Here is a 20,571-nt window from a genome sequence, read left to right on the forward strand (position 1 = left end):
AATAATTATGTTTCTAAACATGCTTTCCTCTTCTTGGGACAGTAAATTTAAAATATTACACCTGTTGCCCACTACTGTTCAGTATGGCATAAGCCATGTAGCTCTCAAAATGTTTTCCTCTTTTTGAAGCCACAATAAAACATGTTAACCCTGAAAATAATTATTCGAAAGCTGAAGGTCAAAAACATATTAAGCTTTCTAAATAATAAGCTCTATGTTTACTTCTGAAGATTTACTCAAGCTCAATTTAAAATAATGAAAAACTACATAGGGACCAATGAAAATTTGTAGTGGTTTATGAACTGTGGCATTTCCCCAAATAACAGGCTCAGAGTTTCTATAAAAGAGCTAAGTAGGAGCAACAGTTTATTAGTCAATGCAGAAAAACTGCACTTGCTTTAGTACTTTAGCAACTACTACTTACTAATAGTACTATAATTATTTATAAAGCTCCCAGTGAGAAAGGAACAATATTTAGGTTCTGAAGATGGTAACTCTTCCAGGTTTCAGGAGGTCTATTCAAGGAATAACAAATGACCATGCCGTATTGTAGAATAAATTCACCTTCAAAAATGTCATGTTCTCATTTGATTCTTACTGATCAAATTTAGTAATCCTGCTTTATAGGTAATATTTTACACAAAAACACAAATTTGATTTCAGCCATTTTGTTAACTTTAACACCCCTATTAGTAAATTACTAAAGTCAATTACATTAATATGGATTATGAATTACAACACTCAGCTTACCGAATTTAAAAACAACTCTGAAAAGGGGGATGAGGAAACCATATTTTATGTATGAATGCCAGTGGCATAGGCTAACAAAGCATTTTACATGTAGGAAAGGACACAGGACTATTTGTACAGAAAATCATGAAATACAGATTTTTTAACTGCGTTTACAATGCCTACCAAATTCAAATATCCCTGGATCATATGCAAATTACAATTAAGAAAAGAAAAAAGGTTAAGTATACACTCTGTATTATAGAAACAAAAACCAAACACCTGGTCAAAAATATCCATTAACCCTTAGTGTGTAACCTTAAACAATTAGTGTATTGTAAGAAAAATAAACTGATCTGCAAGCAAAATTTAGGGCAGAGGTTTATTTTGGACTCTAATTGCCCTTGTAGAAAAATTCAAAGTAGCACTAACAAAAATAAAATATTTAAATTCCTTTCTTCCTACCCTTTACCTAACATTGTTGTTCTGGTGCATCAATCCTGAGTACTCTAACTTTTGATTTATAGTGATATTCCTTCAGATATAATTTCATAGAAGACGGAATTGGAAGGGCATCAATGCCATCATAAGTTGTACAGTTACAAATAACTGTTCTGCATATATGCTGCAGGGAAAAGGGGAAAGTCCGAATTAAAGGAGTGGATAAAAGTGGTTCAAAGAACATACAGGCACTCGGGTCCTTATAATGTTCTAGGAGCCCAGTAATGTCAGGAGAATGGAAGACACAAGGGTCATGTGCATCAAAACTAAAGTTGTGATTCCATTGTTCAATTCTAGCATGAAGAGAACGACTATAACGTCTAAAACTAACAGAAAATAAATAGTCTTCCTGTGCTGAGTCACGAAGTAAAAAAGTACCCTCTGGTTTTCCTTCTAGTAGAGCTTCAGCTGCGTATTTATCCATAACCCCCCAGTAACATGGATTGTTATTGATCCGAAGAAGGTCTGGTACAAGACAGTGGACATAATCAATTTGGGTGTGGTACTTAGGAGTTGTTTCCAGCTGCAGGATTTCTTCATCCATCTCCCATTTGGGTTTGTTTCTTTTCCTGGAATTCATACAAAGCGTTATAATTTCATCATCGGAATCCATATCACTGTCTTCTATACTGTTATTTGAAACCAGGTTCATCACAGAGCCAGTCACAGGACCACCCCTACATGAAGCACTGCTGGTGGTTATGACACAGGGTTGAACACTGGGATGTGAAAAACAGTTCACCTGTTCTTCCACATCTCTTCTCTGTTGCAGCTGACCATCTCTCATTTCACTCAGACACAAGTCTGTGCTTACCAATTCATCTGATTTGGGGTTCAGAGGAGCAGTGTGCCGTTTAATAAAATGCCATCTAAAGGCTAAATCTGATCGAGGCGGGAAAGGACACTTATCTAACATGAGTTCACTGATATGAATTTTTCTTTTAGACGGAAGCCCTGAAGAGTGACGACCACTACAATTCTTTATTGGAAAACATTGCCCCACAGCATCTTGCAGTTTCTGTTTAAGAGATCGGCCTAAAAATCTATGGCCACAGGAATGATCTAAATCCAACTCGATGGACGAACAGCTGTGCTTTCTTTCTTGGCTCCGTAAGGGAACTTCAGTTTTTTCTACAGCATTTACTGTATCAGCATCTGAACAACTTTCACTCTTTTTTGACCAAGATAACTTCTTCCCACTCCACACATAGCCGTCCTTTCTGTCAGCACTTCTACTCCGACTAGTTTTCGGTCTGACATCTAAATTTTTACTATTACTTTCACTATTTTCTGCCATTTTAATAAATTATACAAAAATTCCAGTGTTATAAATATTGCATTTTCAGTTTTTCTGGAAGGAAATTTCTTCTGGGCATGTTCATGTACCTAAGAGGAAGGAAAAAGAAAATCTTTAATCATTTGTCATTCACACTGTATAGTTTACATATTAAACCCCAATTAGACCCAAGATGAAAAATCGTAATTAGTACATGAAAAAGATGGAGTACTTAAATAAAAAAGCCAAACTTCCTCTATTAGCCAAAATATATGATCAAAATGTGAATAATTTCTTGTCTTGAGATACATCGTATGCCAATAGCCTTTTCCCTTATTTTTTCATTTCACAATAGACCACTAAATTCATTTTAAGAGACAGTGAGAAATCTATAAACTGGTGTTTAAAGGTCACTACCATACACATAGTTCCTTCACTTCATTCTTGTTTTTATTCCTGATTGAAAATATGAACAGTTTTAAGTTATAAAGCTATTAAGAATTTATTAAATAAGTAATCACCACTGAACAGTATAAGCACCATATAAGCATTCCCAATGTAATGTTTTTTTTTGGGGGGGTTCCAATTTTTATTTACAAAAGACACAAATAATAGCTACCATACATTTTAGATCACTCTAAGATAACCAGGTTATCAAATTCCTGCACTCCCCAAAATATTTTTTTTAGCTATCCTTTTCATGGGGAAGTGTAAAATATCCACTGAAGTTTTGAAGTGCTGAAAATTAAAAGAAATAAAGAAGGGAGGGAGGTAGGGAGGGAAAGAGGGTTAAAAGGAAAAAAAGAGTAGGGAAGAAAGGCAGAAAGGAAGAAAGTGAGGGAGGGAGAGAGGAAGAGAAGGAGGAAGTCTGAGTCCCATTATGACTTTCCAGTTCCCTTGGGACTCAGAGGCCCTGGTTTTGAGAAACATTAATTTTAGTCTAAGGAGTCTACCTTCTCAGAGTAAGACAGTTATTTTCCTTTTCAAAGCAGGACAGGCATATGTTCTCTTGTAGAGCTTCTTAACCATCCTTGGGTTGGGGAAGGATTAAATACATACTGAAGAAATCCTAGCTCAGGCAAACTCCTAAAAACAAGTTCTTGGCCAATGATAAACTTTTTGGAGCTGGAATGGTGGCATTTGACATCAGGTGAATTTCAGCATCTACACACATTTTGGTGCCACAAGCTTTCTGGGAAGAGGCATAAGGCTAACTTGAGGAAAAACATATCATCTAAAGTTTGAAATGCCCAGTGCTTTTACTTACTAAAAAATTACCAAAATAGCAGTTTAGCTGATATATGACCAACTTTATTCCAATGGGTGTGAGCTCCACCTTGCCTCCTTGCTACCTCTAAATCGTGTCATTTCTTCCTTCATTTCTACATCATAGATAAGCTCTCGACCTCTATTTTTCTTTCAAGATTTTATTTATTTATTTATTTTTAGAGAGAGAGGAAGGAGAAAGAGTCGGAGAGACACATCAACGTGTGGTTGCCTCTCGTGCACCCCCTACCAGAGACCTGGCCTATATCCCGTGCATGTGTTCTGACTGGGAATCAAATCCTGCGACCTTTCTGTTTGCAGACCAGTGCCCAATGCACTGAGACACACAAGTCAGGGCCACATTCTCTTCTAAAATTAGGGTGTAAAGCCAAAACAAAGGAAGCAAAACAGGAAACAAGATATTCAACACAGGGGAAAGGAAAAGTGAATTCTTGAGATGATGATGAAGGGAGGTCTCTGGACCTGCTGGAGAGCATGTCATTCATATAACCACAAGGACCTAAGGCTCCCAGATGGCAGATTTTAAGAAGAAAAAAAAAAAAAAAGAATTGAATTTGGAAAATGCAATTAAGAACGGAAAGAGAAAAAGCAATGGAAAGAGAATTAGGTAATAACTAATTACAGAAAAATTCAAACATAATACAAGAAATTAGTTATGAAATATAGCACATGGCTCGGCAGTGGACAATATTTACCAAAATTGTGATATAACTGTAATAAAAGAATGGTAAGAGAACAAGTCTAAAAGAGAGGTAAATCCTAAGAACTCAATTAATATCTAATCTAGTAATGGATGACTCAAGAAATCAAAGCATAAACATATTATTTAGAAATATGATGGTAATTATCAGAAAAAATTTAAAAAATTGAAAGTAGATGCCTTTGGGATGGGCAGGAAAGAACTACAGTGTTTCTTAGCTTCTCAGCTTAATTTTTTAACCTAGGTGCATGTATCATTTTGATGAATGTAAATTTAAAAAGTAATGAATACTCACTATGAAAAATTCAAAGTAGAAAAAGTTGTGAAGAAAAACATAAAAACCATCCATAATCCTACCACCCAGGAACCGCTTTTAACATTTTCAGTATCTCTACACACGTACACAGCAAGGATGCAGTGACAGCAGGCACTGCAAACGTGGTTCAAGTCCCGTTTGTCTTACACCTGCTATATGAACCTGAAGCGTGTTTTTTTATCTGTAAAATACAGGCAGTGATGCTATCTATTTCACTGGGCTGTTGGGGATTAAATGAAATAATGTATGTAAAGTACTTAGCTCAGATTCTAAATGTATTATGTACTCAACAAATGCTAACATTTTCTCTTTTTGAAAAAAAAAAAAGAAACATATTAGATATGTTGTTTTATGAAAGCACCTAAGCCAGTTTTAGACAAGTAGCTCTTAATGAAGAAATAGCAGAACCCCTCTGCCTTCAGCCCAATGCAAACCATAGTTTACGAGTGAATACAATTTTCAGGAGGATAACTAGTACTTCAAAGTAAAAAACAAAAAAAAAGAAAGAAAAAAAAAGAAAAAGGATCTGGCGGCTATGCCAGATAGAGCTGAAACTCAACAGACCATAAAGCTACAAAACAACTAGATTTTGTCCCCGCAGAGAACTAATTCCCAGCCTTCCTCTATACAAGTTTACATGCTATCCTAACAGGTTTACTTTGGCACGGTTTACTTACCAACTTGTATATGGTAGGTACCAATTGATCAAGTTCCCCGGATTTTAGGTTAACTAACCATTCTTACATGTACTAATGCTGCAGGTATCCATAAAGTGAAGTGAAAAATACCATTACCCTAAATTTCCATATATTTACCTGTACTTAAAGAGTCAATGCACAGAAAATCTTCTGATTATCTTTTTGAATCTAAGAATGATAGCTTTATATAAACTTTACATAGGTATTCTTTTACAAGAAAACTGAGTTCATGCTTCAGAAGTCCTACTTTTTAAAGCTGTTATGGCAAAATCTGATTTGGAAAAACATGGCATATTGATAAATTAGTCAGAATGTCATTTAATGTTATAGTTTTCAAAGTAGAAATAAAATTTATTTCCATTTATATCTGTCTAAAAGTTAAAAAAATTGAAGTTTTTAATATTGGATGTATGGCTGACAATGTTCAATCACTCATCATCAGATGCGTTCCGTGTCTGAAGGTGTGCTATCCCTGAGGGAAGAGCTGGGGTTCCAAGAGGCTGAGGCCTTGATCGTGCCCTCTCCACTCCTTGTTCACTTTCAGTGTACCACACCGCTTGCATGTTGCGGGAATAGAATCGTGGAATAGATCATCTTAAATGAGAGAATCTTTATAATACTTTGTAAATAGATATGATCATGGAATTTTTATAACACAAGGTTTGCTAATTACCTCAGAGCAAAATATTTAAGTAAGTTTTGGGCTTTAAAGATGAATTACGCATTTTTCTTTGACAAAGCGACAAGTGTTCTAAATTTGATTAGCTTTTCTAGGGTAACAGGTGACTCTTAGAAGCTACTTAGCAGATATATTAAGACAGATTAGAAGAGGCCTCCCTCTTGCCTCTCAGCCACTGACAGCCATCCAGACTGAGGAAGACTTGGAAATTTCCAGGCCATGTGAGCCATGGCCTTGACAACATCACAAGCATGTGGGAGGCTGAGGTAATGCTGGTGGCTTGCATCATCCATCACAGGATCAACCTGGACAAATACCACCCGAGTTACTTTGGGAAAGTTGGTATGAGGCATTACCACTTAAAGAGGAACCAAAGCTTCTGCCCAACTGTCAACCTTGACAAACTGTGGGTGGACCGTGGTCAGTGAGCAGACATGGGTAAGTAAGTAAATGCTGCCGAAACCCAACTGGAGCTGCTCCTACCCTTGATGGGGATGTGCCAGGGCTACTACAAAATCTGGGGAAAGGAAAGCTCCTAAAGAAGTCTATCATCCTGAAGGCCAAATTCTTCAGCAGAAGAGCTGAAGAGAAGATCAAAGGTGCTGGGTTTGGGAGTAGGGGGCAGGGGGCAGCAGGAAAGGGACCATGAATCCTGTTAGTTTGAAGCCACATGAAGGTAAGTTCATTAAATGCTTATAAGTGTTTTTTCAAAAAACAAAACAAACACCCCCCTGAAAATAGAAACAAAAAACAAACAAAAACACAGAGAGAGGGAGAAAGGGAAAGAAAGAAAAAGAAAGAAAAAGAAAGAAAAAGAAAGAAAGAAAGAAAGAAAGAAAGAAAGGCAAAATAGAACAAAACTGATCACTTCATGGTATAGGAAACATCTTAATTACTGAGAAAGTAACTTTTAAAAAAGTTTATGCTATGGAGAGATCATTTTAGGAAAAAATATATTTATAATTTCCTTTACTATTACATAATTTTATAAAAGAGGATAAATATATAAAAAATCTCACATCTTTATGTTTAAATATATAGACAAAAATTTTAAATCTCTTCCAGAAATTTTGCTAAACTAAAATTCTTAAAAATAAAAAAAATCAATCACACACTCTAAATAAAGATAACATTAATTTTTAGTGAGAATAAAACTATTTTATTTTCATATTTCTTAAAATTTTCTTTATTTATTTTCCGAGCAGGGGAAGGGAGGAAGAATGAGTAGGTGAGACAGAAACATCAGTTGGCTGCCTCTTGCATGTCCCCAACCAGGGACCTGGCCTGCAAATCAGGCATGTGCCCTGACTGGGGATTGAATCAGAGACCTTTTGATTCACAGGCCAGCACTCTGTCATATTTTTAAAAACTAAAAGATTAAAAAAAAAGTACATTGGTGTGTTGCTTACATGTAAAATCTGAATGTAAAAAAAGTACAGGGCTTTAAATCTGAATGAGTCCTTTCAAAAATAGCCTATGTTCATTCTTTGTTTCTTAAATTGAGGTATAACTAATATACAATGTTATTAGTTTCAGGTATTTTTGGAATTTTATACAAACTTTGTGTAAAGTAGAAGACAAAAAATGTGAAAAAGATGGCTTTACTACCATTTTATTTAGTACAGAAGTCAAAGATACTTTGAAAGGTGCTGACAAATCAAAGATCTTTGTTGGTAGCTGCAAAGAGCTTTTCTTTTCTTAAAAAAAAAGGGTGAAAGAATCACTTGGGAGGTTGTTTTGGCTTTTGATTTAATAATTAATTTTTTATGAAGGCAGCTAAGTTACATTTCTCTGCAGAGTACACAGTGACATCATTTTTAAGAAAATATTATTTCTCAATGAGACAGAGGCAACTGTTTAAAAAGTAAGTTTATATAAAAGCCTTTTTTTAAAAAGCTAGTTCCCAGATTCAGTAGCCATTTGGTCACTGGTTCTAGCTCCAACCACAATGACAGTGACAATAGAATGAATACCGAACATGGTCACTGTACATTAATAAAAGCTTTAAATAACACTTAGTTCTATTGAGGCCTGAAAGGTGTTTTAAGATCAAGTATTCTATAGAAACTGTTAAAAAGCTTAAAATTAAACGGTTAAATATCATTTATCTGGAAAATTCATTTATATTCTCTATGATGTTGGATAAGGGGTCATTATCATATATATTATTTATTGAACAACTAGTATGTCTACAACGGTAATGTACATTTAAAGACCAAATTTCATGTTAACACTAGATTAAAATAAATTTGATCCTATTTAAGGATCAAATCCTTACCTAAGGATACATTTTTATCCTTACCTAAGGATATGTTTTTACTGATTTTAGAGAAAGAGGAAGGGGAGGAATAAGAGAGAGTGGGTAAGAGAGAAAGGGTGGGGTGGGGAGAGAGAGAGAGAGAGAAGCGTCAATCAGCCGTCTCCCACACATGCGCTGACCGGGGTTCAAACCCACAACCTAGGTATGTGCCGTGCCTGGGGACTGAAACCTAAACCATTTGGTGTGTGCGTGATGAGCCAACCAGCTGAGCCATGTGGACAGGTCATAAATTTGATCTATAAATAATACTTTATTACATAAGAAATTCACGAATAAATTACCATTCTAATAGTAATGCAGCCCAGGAACTTCTTTACCAAATCCATGATTCCTAAGTTTTCCTGCCCTATGTACCCCCAAATTCCTTGAAAGCATTCTGCTCAGTTTGTGATATTTGATTATAGTCTGATATTTGTATTGGATTCTGTGGAAATATTCAGGTAACACAAATGGAATATAATGGACAGACAACAAATGAATTCCTTGGAATGATAAAGAAAAAATATGAAAAACTGGTTTGTTCATATGAGAAAAACCTCTGAACCAAAACATTTTTTCTCATAAAAGCAATACAGGTTCATTTTCCAGTATGTATTTTAAAGTACAATTGACTCTTGAATAATTTGGGGGTTAGGAGCATCAATTCCCAATGCAGTTGAAACTTTTGGTTCTCTAAAAACTTAACTCCTAATCACTTATTATTGACCAAAACCTTATAGATAACAATCAATCAACACACAGGGCCCTGACTCATGTGGCTCAGTTGACTGGGTGTCGTCTTGCAAACCAAAAGGTCACGAGTTCGATTCCCACTTAGGACACATGCCAGGGCAGGTTTGGTCGCTGGTCAGGGTGCGTGCAAGTGGTAACAAATCGATGCTTTTTCTTTCACCTTGATGTTTCTCTCCCTCTTTCCCCCCTCTCTAGAATCAACAAAAGAAAGAAAAAGTCATAAGGAAGACAAGTTAGATTTACAGTGCGGTGCTGTATGCATTATGTTTCTCATTTATAAAATGAATTGTCAGTACCTACATTAATATTGTCTTATACAATAAAAATACTGTAGGTGTTATATATATTACTAACACTAGACATCAAAAATTAAATGTATAGAAATTCCTATTTATTTGCAGGTATAAAAATTCATACACTGATAACGAAGCAGCGATACGATTTTGCTTTATGGTAGTCTCCTGTAATTGATACCATTACTTACAGTACCCTAGCATATACACTAATGAATGGTTATAAAATTTTTATGGTATTTAGTATTAGTCAGATTCACAATACAGCATTAGAAACATATTTCAAACTACTTACTTGTGATGATACACTGATAAGCAGTTTCTCCCATTATGAGAAGCATGCTGTACAGTAATGTAATTCTTAGCAAAATTATAAAACAGTAAGAAAGTTAAAACGTTATTAATTATATATCAAATATCACTCACCTATGACTAGGTGAGGGTAGTCTATCTACTTCACGATACAAGTTCTGCACATGATGAATGTTGAAGCGATGATGATGATTACACAAACGTCTCACACAGTTCTTGCCATACAGATTTTCACACGAAGACACTCACACACATACACAACTGGTAAGTTTATGAAATGTGTGACTTAATGATTATTTACTATTCATTACACTTGTCTTTAGGTTGAGCAGGCTGAGGAGGTGGAAGAAGAGGAAGGCTGTCCTTGCTGTCTCAGAGTCGGCAGAAGGGCAGGCAAGTCAGACAGGCACGTCTGTTGTAAGTTTAAGAAAGTACATGGCAACAAAGCAACAAACAACAAATGTTGGAGGGGTTGTGGGGAAACGGGGTCCTTAGTTCACTGTTGGTGGGAGTGCAGACTGGTACAACCATTATGGAAAACAGTATGGATTTTTCTCAGAAAAATAAAAATCGACCTGCCTTTTGACCCAGCAATTCCACTGCTAGGATTATATCCTAAGAATCCTAAAACATCAATATCAAAGAACCTATGCACCACAATGTTCATAGCAGCACAATTTACAATAGCCAAGAGTTGGAAGCAACCTAGGTGCCCATCAGTAAATGAATGGATCCAAAAATTGTGGTACATATACACAATGGAATTCTATGCTGCAGAGAGAAAGAAGGAGCTACTACCCTTTGCAACAACATGGATGGAACTGGAAAGCATTATGCTGAGTGAAATAGGCCAGGTGCTGAAAGACAAATACCATATGATCTCACCTTTAACAGGAAGCTAAACAACAAAACAAACAAGTAAGCAGAAAAAAAAAACCCAAAAAACAAAGACACTGAAATAGAGAACAAGGGGATAGTGACCAGAGGGGAGAAGGAAGGGAAGTTAAGGGGAAAAAGGGGGGAGGGATTTGGAGGAACAAATAGGAAGGACACAGGGACGAGAACTAAGGGGGGGGGAGGAAATGGGAGGGAGGTGGGGAGCAAGGGGCAGGGGAGGCTGGGATGGGAAAAATAGACAAAAAACTGTACTTGAAAAATAACTAAATAAAATTAAAAAAAAAAAAAAAGAAAGTACATGGCAAGTTCTGTCTGATCTTTTTGCTTTTTCATTTCTCTAACATTATTTCTATATGGCAACAACCCTTCTTCCACCACCTGCTTTACTTTCTGTGCTCTTATCATAGAAAGGTGCACATCATAAAAGAAGTCAAAAGCCACCTTGAATAATCAAAACCCTTCTACCTGATTGTCTAATGTCAGTCTGTTGACATTTCTTCTACGTCTTCTTCCTCATCATCTGGCTCTGGATTGGAAACACTCACCTCCATCGAGTCATGTTCTACTAATTTCTCTGGTGTGGGGTCTATTAGCTCTTCATTAAAAACCTGCTTAGGCAGCCACTTCTGGCCAAGATGGAGGCAGAGGTATACACACTTCACCTCTTTGCACAACCATAAAAAGGATCACAACTAATCTCAAAATAAAATACAATGAGAACTGCCAGAAAACTGAACTGTATGGAAGTCTGACAACCAAGAATTTAAAGGAGAAATATTTATCCAGATGGATAGTATAGGCAGAGATGGGAAGCCAGGGTGGAGAGGATGCGGTGTGTCGGCAGCCGTGGTAGTCGGTCCCACATTCACCTGTTGTGGGTAAAAGCCAGGGGGGACACCTGGGAAGCAAGCCATTCCAGCCCCAGGCTAGGCTGCGTAGCCCAGGGTTCCAGCACCAGCAAAATAAAGAACCAGAGGGGGTTGGGCAGTGAGCAAATTGCCAGTTTCTCAGGAGAGTCTGTTTAAAGGACCTGCAGGATCCCAGAATATGTGCAAACCCACCCACTCTGGGATTCAGCACCAGGGAAGCAGCTACAAGGGTGCCAGTCACATAGAGGAAATGGGGGAAGTGACTGGAAATGAGATGAGAGCCTAGCAAACAAGCAGCACTGTTCCCTCTCAGACCCTTCCCCCACATACAGTGCCACAAAGCAGTGAAGCAGGTTGCCCCACCCTGGTGAATACCTAAGGCTCTGCCCCTTACAATGTAACAGGTACACCAAGATGGAGTCAAAGCAACTTGGCCCAATACACAGAAGCAAACACTGGGAGGCTGCCAATTGAGGCCACAAAGAAATATGGCCCAGCCCTGGCTGGTGCAGCTCAGTGGATTGAGCATGGACCTGTGGAACAAAGAAATATGGCCCAAATGAAAGAAGAGATCAAAACTCCAGAAAAAGAACTAAATGAAATGGAGATAGCTGATTTATCAAATGCAGAGTTCGAAATACTGGTGATAAAGATGCTTAAGATCCCAAGGAGTATGGCAAAAACATAAGGGAAGAAATGAAGGCTACACTAAGTGAAACAAAGAAAAATCCACAGGGAACCAACAGTGAAGGGAAGGAAGCCGAGATTCAAGTGAACAACTTGGAATATAAAGAAGAAATAAACAGTCAACCAGAACAGAATGAAGAAATAAAAATTATTAAAAAACAAAAACAAAAACGAGGAGAGAATAATAAGACGGAGATATCTCCAAATGAGCCAACATTTGAATCACAGGGATGCCAGGAGAGGAAGAGCAAGAAATTGAAAACTTATTTGAAAAAATAACGAAAGAAAACTTCCCTAACTTAGTGAAGGAAATAGACATAAAAGTCCAGGAAGCACGGTAAGTCCTAAACAAGTTGGGACCAAAGAGGACCACACCAAGACACAATTAAAATGCCAAAGGTTAAAGATGAAGAGAGTATCTTAAAAGCAGCAAGAGAAGAGTTACCTACAAAGGAGTTCCTATAAAACTATCAACTGATTTTTTTAAAAAGATGAACCTATTTTTTTTAATTTTTTAATTTTTAGAGATATGCGAAGGGAGGGAGAAAGAGAAGTATCAATGTGTGGATGTCTCTCAAGCGCCCCAAACCAGGGACCTGGCCAGCAACCCAGGCATATGCCCTGACTGGGAACTGAACCAGTGACTCTTTGGTTTGCAGGACAGTGCTCAATCCACTGAGCCACATCAAGGGCATCGAGTGATTTCTTAAAAGAAACTCTGAAGGCAAGAAGTATTCAAAGTCATGAAAAGCAAGGACCTACAACCAAGATTACTCTATCCAGCAAAGCTATCGTTTAGAATGGAAGGGCAGATCAAGTGCTTCCCAGATAAGGTCAAGTTATAGGAGTTCATCACCACCAAGCCCTTATTACATAAAATGTTAAAGGGACTCATTTAAGAAAAAGATCAAAACTAGGAACAGTAAAATGACAACAAACTCACAACTGTCAACAACTGAATCTAAAAAAACTAAGCAAACAACAGGAACAGGAATGGAATCATAGAAACAGGTCACATTGAGGGTTAGCAGTGGGGAAGGGGAAAGGGGAGAATGGTGTAAAAGGTATGGGGATTAAGAACCATAATTGGTAGGTACAAAATAGACAGGGGGATGCTAAGAGTAGTATAGGAAATGGAGAAGCCAAAGAACTTATATGCAGGATCCATGGTCATGAACTTTAGTTCATGGGTGGGTAGGGGGTTTGTTGGAAGGAAGGGGGGGTACAGGGCAGAGGGGGCAAAGGGGCAAAATAATGGACAACTGTAATAGTTTAATCAATAAAATATACTTTAAAAAAACCTGTTTCGGCGGATATTCTTTCTCTTCAATGGTCTTCTTAATGGTGTCTAGGAACTTGTCTATTGCCTCTTGGTTGGCAGGAGCTGCTTCCCTGGTTATCTTGACATTTTTTAAAGCCAATCTCTTTCTAAAACTAGCCAACAATCCTTTGCTGGCATGAAATTCTCTAACTTTAGGTACTGTACCTTCCTTTTGCTTTAAGTTGTCATATAATGACTTTGCTTTTTTCTTGAATCATAGTAAGAGTCTGTAGGTACACCTTTCTTATAGCAATCTTGCACCCACATAAAAGCTTAATTTTCAATAGGAGATAAAACAGTATCTTGTAAAAAGGGCAAGGCTTTCACACCCTCTGGCAAACCAGCAATGACAGCCTCATGTATTTCCTTTTCTGTTTTTATATGTATTCATTTATCTTGAAATGGTGGGCAACCACAGCTGCAGACCTCAATCTATGATGCATATCAAGCAATTCAACTTTTTCTCTCAATGTCATGACTTTTTGCTGCTTCTTGGGAGCACCTGCAGGACCACTAGTGGAACTTTATATGGCTCCCAATGTTGTTATTCAAGGTTTATGGTATTGCACTAAATATGATGAAAGATATGTGAGAATCACAAGATCACTTTTTACTGTGATATGCAATTTACTGGGGAGACGAACTGCTCACAATGAGATGATGAACATCACACAGCATTTTAAGCAGATATTCACAGTAACAGCTCACTGTAACAGCAACAGAAAGTGGCTATGGAATTATTACAATACTGTTGTATGTACTATAATTTTATGCAGCTACGACTTATACTGCATCTTTATATTTGTTTACATTTCCTTCCACTGTGAATGGCATCATGTATGGTCTGTAAATGTCTGTGTAAGTTTTTATTAATTTTAACTTTTTATAATTGACTTGTGTATGTTTTATGGTAATAAGTGTTAAAAATATACTAAGTATCTACATATATTTTATGCATTCATGACATTCTTTTCTTAATTCTTCTATTTTTCTAGGCTATGCAGTTCATCTGTGAGTTTTTCCAAATTGTCCCAAATCTCCAAAAAATTTTCTAATATATTTACTGAAAAAATCCATGTATGTGGATCTGTGCAGTTCAAACCCATATTGTGCAAGGGTCAACTGTGTCCTTTTTCATGCTACCAAGTGAGGGACTTAACCAGATAAAAAAAAGAAAAAAAAAAAAAGAATGATTAATTAGTACTACTGTAGCTGCTTCTTCTCCCACTTTCTCCACTTACTTTCCTAATAATAATTTGCTTCCCAATCCATAGTCTTGTAGACACTAGTCCTAAAAGATGTTAATACATCTTTTAAAGAAATAAGAGTTTCTTTACCAAACAAGTTTGGAAAATGCTTTTCCTTTGAAAGATTATGATGCATATTTAGCAAAAGGTTCCAAGAAGTCCTTCAGTTAAGAAACCCGCTTAAGCAATAGTTTCCGATATTAAACTTCCCACAAACCTGTTTTGGGGAATAAACTTTGGAGAAACACTTAACATGGTCTAAATATTAAAATGAGTATACATTTCTGGCCCTGGCTGGTGTGGCTCAGCGGGTTGAGCACTGGATTCTGAAGCAAAGGTCGCCAGTTCGATTCCCAGTCAGGGCACATGCCTTAGTTGCAGGCCGAGTCCCAAGTAGGGGGTGTGTGAGAGATAACCACACACTGATGTTTTTCGCCCTCTCTTTCTCCCTCCCTTCCCCTCATCTAAAAATAAATAAAATCTTAAAAAAAAAGAGTATATATTTCCTGAGCATGCTAACTAAAGATAATGAGAAATGTCTAGTAACCTGCAACTGATGGAAGTTAATACAGAGCTGAGATTTTCAAATGGTGTGCTTCAAGAATATTTAAAACATGCCTGACTATTTAGTCAGGGATGCTGATCTCTTTTCCCCTAGACTGTCAAATAAAAAACAACAATAGCCAACATAACAATAACTGTCCAGTGTGAAAGAATTAAAATTATACCTATTTTTTTCTCAGATTGGCAAAAAGCATATTTTTGGTGTACTGAAGAATTTTAATAATTAGTTTATGTATGTTACAGATGAAAAAAAAAAGGTTGAAAATCACTAATCTAGCATGAAGAGAGAGCAGAAAACTAAGAGTTGGCAGTACATGGACTTCCAAAAGTGGAAGAACCTTAACAAAATCTTAGAAACTAGACTATTTAGGGTAGACTATTATAATAGTTTAGGGAATAAATTGGATTGCACAGATATATTTTTCCTTGTAACCTTTAAATTATAAGAACAATACATGCTCATTATAAAATATATGGAACACCCAGAAGTTTTCTTAGAAGAAAAAAGAGCATCTAGCCCTGGCCAGATGTTCAGTTCATTAGAGCACTGTCCACTTAAGCCAAGTTGTAGGTTCCATCTCTGGTCAGGGCACATGCAAGAAGCAACTATTGAATGCATAGGTGGGTAGAACAGAAAATTGATGTTTTGCCCTGGCTGGGTGGCTCAGTTGATGGAAGCATTGTCTTGTACACCAAAAGGTCGTGGGATGGATGCAGATTTGATTCATGGTTGGGCTCAGAGGCAACCAATTAATGTTTCTCTCTCACATCAATGTTTTGATGTTTCTTTCTCCCCCTCCCCCACCTAAAATTCAATAAACATATCCTAGGGTGAGGATTGAAAAAAAAAATTTTAAAAACTCAATTGATGTTTCTGTCTCTCTCCCCCTTCTTCTTTCTAAGAATCAATCAATACATATTTTTTTAAAAAGAGGAAGAACAGCTGATGCTTGAGCAACACATGTTTAAATTGCATGGATCTACTTATATGCAATTTTTCCCAATAAATATGTATACTACTATAAATGTATTTCTCTCCATAATTTTCTTAACAACATTTTCTTTTCTCTGGCTTATTTTACTGTAAGAACACACACACATACATACTGTAAAATATGTGTTAATAGATAGGGTTACAATCAACAGCAGGCTACTAATTAAGTTTTGGAGGAGTCAAAAGTCATGTTCAGATTTTCCACTGAACATAGGGGCAAGGGATTGTGGCCCCTAAATCCGGAGCTGTTCAAGGGTCGACTGTAATTCAATTAAGCAGTCAAGTTGGACATTTTGGCTTGTTCCCTTGCAGTCTTTTTTTCCTGTATGAGCAAGTTAGTCTAAAGAGAAAATTTTAAAGTTTTAAGCTCCATAAAAATAATAATATACAGTTTTTCACTGTACTATATTTAAAATGAAGCATGGTACAGATGAAATAGCATGAGTTGCTAAATCATCACACATGGGCTAAAATTAAGACTGTCACTTAATAGTCAAGTGATTTTAAAAATCTCTTTTTAGTTTCAGTATTCCCTTTGTAAAATCTGGATAATGCCGGTTGCCTCATATTTTTATTGCCAGGATTAAAATGTACAAAAACAGCATACATTGAGCTTAATGAAAATACATATTAATTGCTTTCTAGTTTTACTCAACTTTTCAATGTAGAAGCTAATTTCTAAAAAATGAAAATGGGAAACTAGTGAAATTAAGATTAAAAAAAGGAAAAGATGAAACAAAGGCTACCTACATATAAGGTAGAATATCTGCACAAAACCAGACTTCACAAAACTGCGGCTGAAGAGGCTTTAGCACTTCTGGAATATCTAAAAAGCACTAAAGTTCTCCTAATATCTAAAAGCACATAAGCTCTCCTAATAATGAACATGCTGTTTTAAAAAAACATTTTAACATTTTAAATTCTTTGAAAATAATATGGTTGTATGTAACCAAACTTTAATTAGAAAAATTTTGTAGTTTTGCAAGCTCACTTTTAAATAGATTTCAACAGAAATAGTAGGCAAATATTTTTTAAACTGATTATAGATTATTCTTTTCATTGCTTTATAGTAATTACATATACTTACATTTAAGCTTGGGAACAAGTTTTACCTATAAACTATCATAAGGTGACTCTAGACTTCAATAAAATTGCCTTAAAATCCTGGTATATTTCACTAATTTCTGTTTTATGGCAACAGTTATGATTTGGAGAGGCAGTATGGTTAAGACTACCTTGGATTAGAAGGTAAAAAGCTTCAGTTCTATTTGTAGCTCTGACATTTGGAAGGACCATGACCTTGGACAAATTACATTCTTTCTGAGTCTCAGTTTTTTCATCTATATAAGAGTGATTATTATATCTATGTTGGATCCAGTGTTAATATAACATAAGACTGTGATTCCCTTTTATACCCTAGGAGGTTTATACAGGTGCAAGCATTATTTACTCCAAAAATAAATTTAGAGAGCAGGTAAGTTTCAGGATATTTTCAGGCATATAAAAATCTTCAGATTTCTAAACTACCTTCAGTGTTATTATTCCACACTATGTTCTTCTGTTATTGTTACACTCTCTTCCGGTCTTATCTTTCACAGGATTGATCATTTTATATAACACAGACATTTTATTGAAAAGATATTTTTAAAACTCCTTCCATAAGGCAATACTGATACGCCTCTTGGATAAACCGAGTCTCCAAGGTTATACAATATTATTTTTTATGTAGATAATACTAGTGGAATGGTAATATATTCATGTTTTCTCACCCTACTCCCTTGGGACCAACAACATTTGTGAGCCTAATGGTACTATGAGAGGTCACAACAGAGCAAAGCTAACCCACTTCACTGCAATTGAATTTGTGACCTTAGCATTATTTTCAGTGAGTTCATTCAGCTACCTACCTCTGCAAGACATGCACTGTCCATTTGCTATATATAATCTTAAATAACTAGAATTTTTGCTACCATTTGTTACATTTATTTCATTATTGAACTACCACTGTGCACACTTTGAGTTTCTGTTGTCCTCAAGAAGACCACAAATTCACTGGAGATATTAAAGTTTGCAGGCATTTGACTGAAACAGAAATGGAATTGTGAAAATACTGCAGCAAAAAGACTACATTGAGATATTCACAGATGTATAAAACTAATTAATGTCTTGTGTTATTAACGGGATGCTTTGGGTGGACATTTAGTGGTTTCATTTAAAATGGAGTCAGTTTAAATCATTATTCAGAGAAATTTAAAAAATGTTTTGAAGATTTTATTTATTTTTAGAGGGGAAGGGAAGGAGAAAGAGGGAGAGAAACATCCAAGTGTGGTAGCCCTTGGCGCGCCCCCTACTGGGGACCTGGCCAGCAACACAGGCTTGTGCCCCAGACTGGGAATGGAACAGCCACTCTTTGGTTGGCAGGCTGTCACTCAATCCACCGAACTATACCAGCCAGGGCTATCTAGTGAAATTTTTATCTTCTGTATACTTTAGAAAATCAATGGAGGTAGGTATCACTACATTTTAGCAATGAGGAATCTGACATTCTGCAAAAGTAGAGGAGCATATTCAGAGTCACACAAAGAGTAACAGAGTCAAAAGGAAAACCCAGGGCTGTTTGACTGTAAAGCTCAAGCTCTTTCAGACATGTAAAATTCGTAAAGGAAAATTTTCTTTAATGTAAGCAAAGTGAAAGAACAGAAGTGTGAACACCATTCATTATTTTAAAGTCAAATGGTATTATAGATATTAGAGCATTTTATAGCTATAACTTATTTCAATTTGCAAATTCTTATCTTGAGCTCTGAATAGTATTACACTGAAATCTCATCAAGATTTATTCATTATAGAAATGAACAATGTCAGCGTTCAGCTTGACCCTACAGTAAATCCAATGATTTTTACTTGGATAAAAAATGTGCAAATCAGTCTATCTAAAAAACAAATAATCTGCAAATAACATTAAGCCACTCAAGAATTGTCTCAGGTTATCTTTCGCGATAGAGGGAATTCAACAATAGATTATTTCCCCACAAATCCCAAGTTCTTTTTCAGCCAATCCCTCTTTCTCTTCATTCATATACCAAACCTGAGTGTCTAGCAAGCCTATTTGGAGTCCCAGTACTCAAAACCACCCTTTACAAAATGACACAACGGTAAGAACAGTACTATGACTTGTCTTAACTATGTGTGTTTGCAACCTTTCAAAATGGAAAGAGATTGAAAAATAATGGGGGAAATCTCTACAACAGAAAAACGTCTCGTTTACGTCATAAAAAGGTATGACTGAGACTAAGTGGTGGGTACTACAGATACACAAAATCTTTGTGAAGGTTTTCATCGGAGATCGGTCTACCAACATGGATAACGTGAAGACATAAGCAAAGCATAAACTTAATGGCCAACACCTAAGTACATATTGCATGGACAGATCGAAGTATTCAACAATGCACCTTAGTTCTAGCTCCTCTTTTAAATCCAAGTACGCACTTCACTGAACTTTAAGTGGGGTCTGAACAGGAACGCAAGTTACTTTCTTCTTAAGGGATCTATGAAGAGTCTCCAAAATTACGCGTTAATGTACACGCCATAACTCCAGGGATCACAAACTGAGATGAAGTCTTCCTTCTTTTTTATCTCTAGAAAAATGACAAGGTAAGGGCGCGAAGGATGCCAAGATTAAAGGGTCGAGAAGGGTCTCGTTTTCCTCTACTCTGGAGAAGGTGCCCAAAGATCACATCCTCCAACCGAGCTGGGCCGGTTTAGGGTCGCGGATATGGTAGGATGTGAGGAGAGCCTGAAAGGTAGGAGCGGACCTCAATAGGTGGGCACGCAGAAACCACCCTTCCCCCACTCACCTCTCCAAGCGCAGTTTAACTGGAGCTGTCCGAGTAACTGCCGCCATCACCATCGCCATCACTCTGGGTGCTTGCTGAGGTGGAAGAGGGAGGCCTTGCCACTCCTGCACCTCATCTAAGTCCTACGAGGCGATTGCCTTTCAGCAAGTTCCCACCCCCTCGGCTCAGGGTTCGCGTCGGAGACGTCGCGGTCACCGCCTCCACTCGCTCTCCGGACGCTACCACTACTTCCGTGTTCGGCTCCCTCCTTTTCTTTCCTAGTCCCCCAGCAACCGGCTTTTTTCCTTGCATC

At 36.9% G+C, this 20,571-nt stretch overlaps 1 protein-coding gene across 1 annotated transcript; it reads right to left on the minus strand.

Annotated features, from left to right (window-relative positions):
* Window positions 1–780: 780 nt before the first annotated feature.
* SOCS4 (suppressor of cytokine signaling 4) lies at window positions 781–20,533 on the minus strand. Its single transcript, XM_037155688.2, has 2 exons — window positions 20,280–20,533; window positions 781–2,616 (listed from the first exon to the last, which is right to left on the minus strand). Exon 2 carries the CDS (start codon window positions 2,525–2,527, stop codon window positions 1,202–1,204), a length of 1,326 nt encoding a protein of 441 aa, XP_037011583.2. The 5' UTR covers window positions 2,528–2,616; window positions 20,280–20,533; the 3' UTR covers window positions 781–1,201.
* Between the last annotated feature and the right edge of the window lie 38 nt (window positions 20,534–20,571).

The sequence above is a fragment of the Artibeus jamaicensis genome, unplaced genomic scaffold (assembly GCF_021234435.1).
Source record: "Artibeus jamaicensis isolate MK-2021 breed Jamaican fruit bat unplaced genomic scaffold, CSHL_Jam_final contig_548, whole genome shotgun sequence".
NCBI lineage: Eukaryota > Metazoa > Chordata > Mammalia > Chiroptera > Phyllostomidae > Artibeus > Artibeus jamaicensis.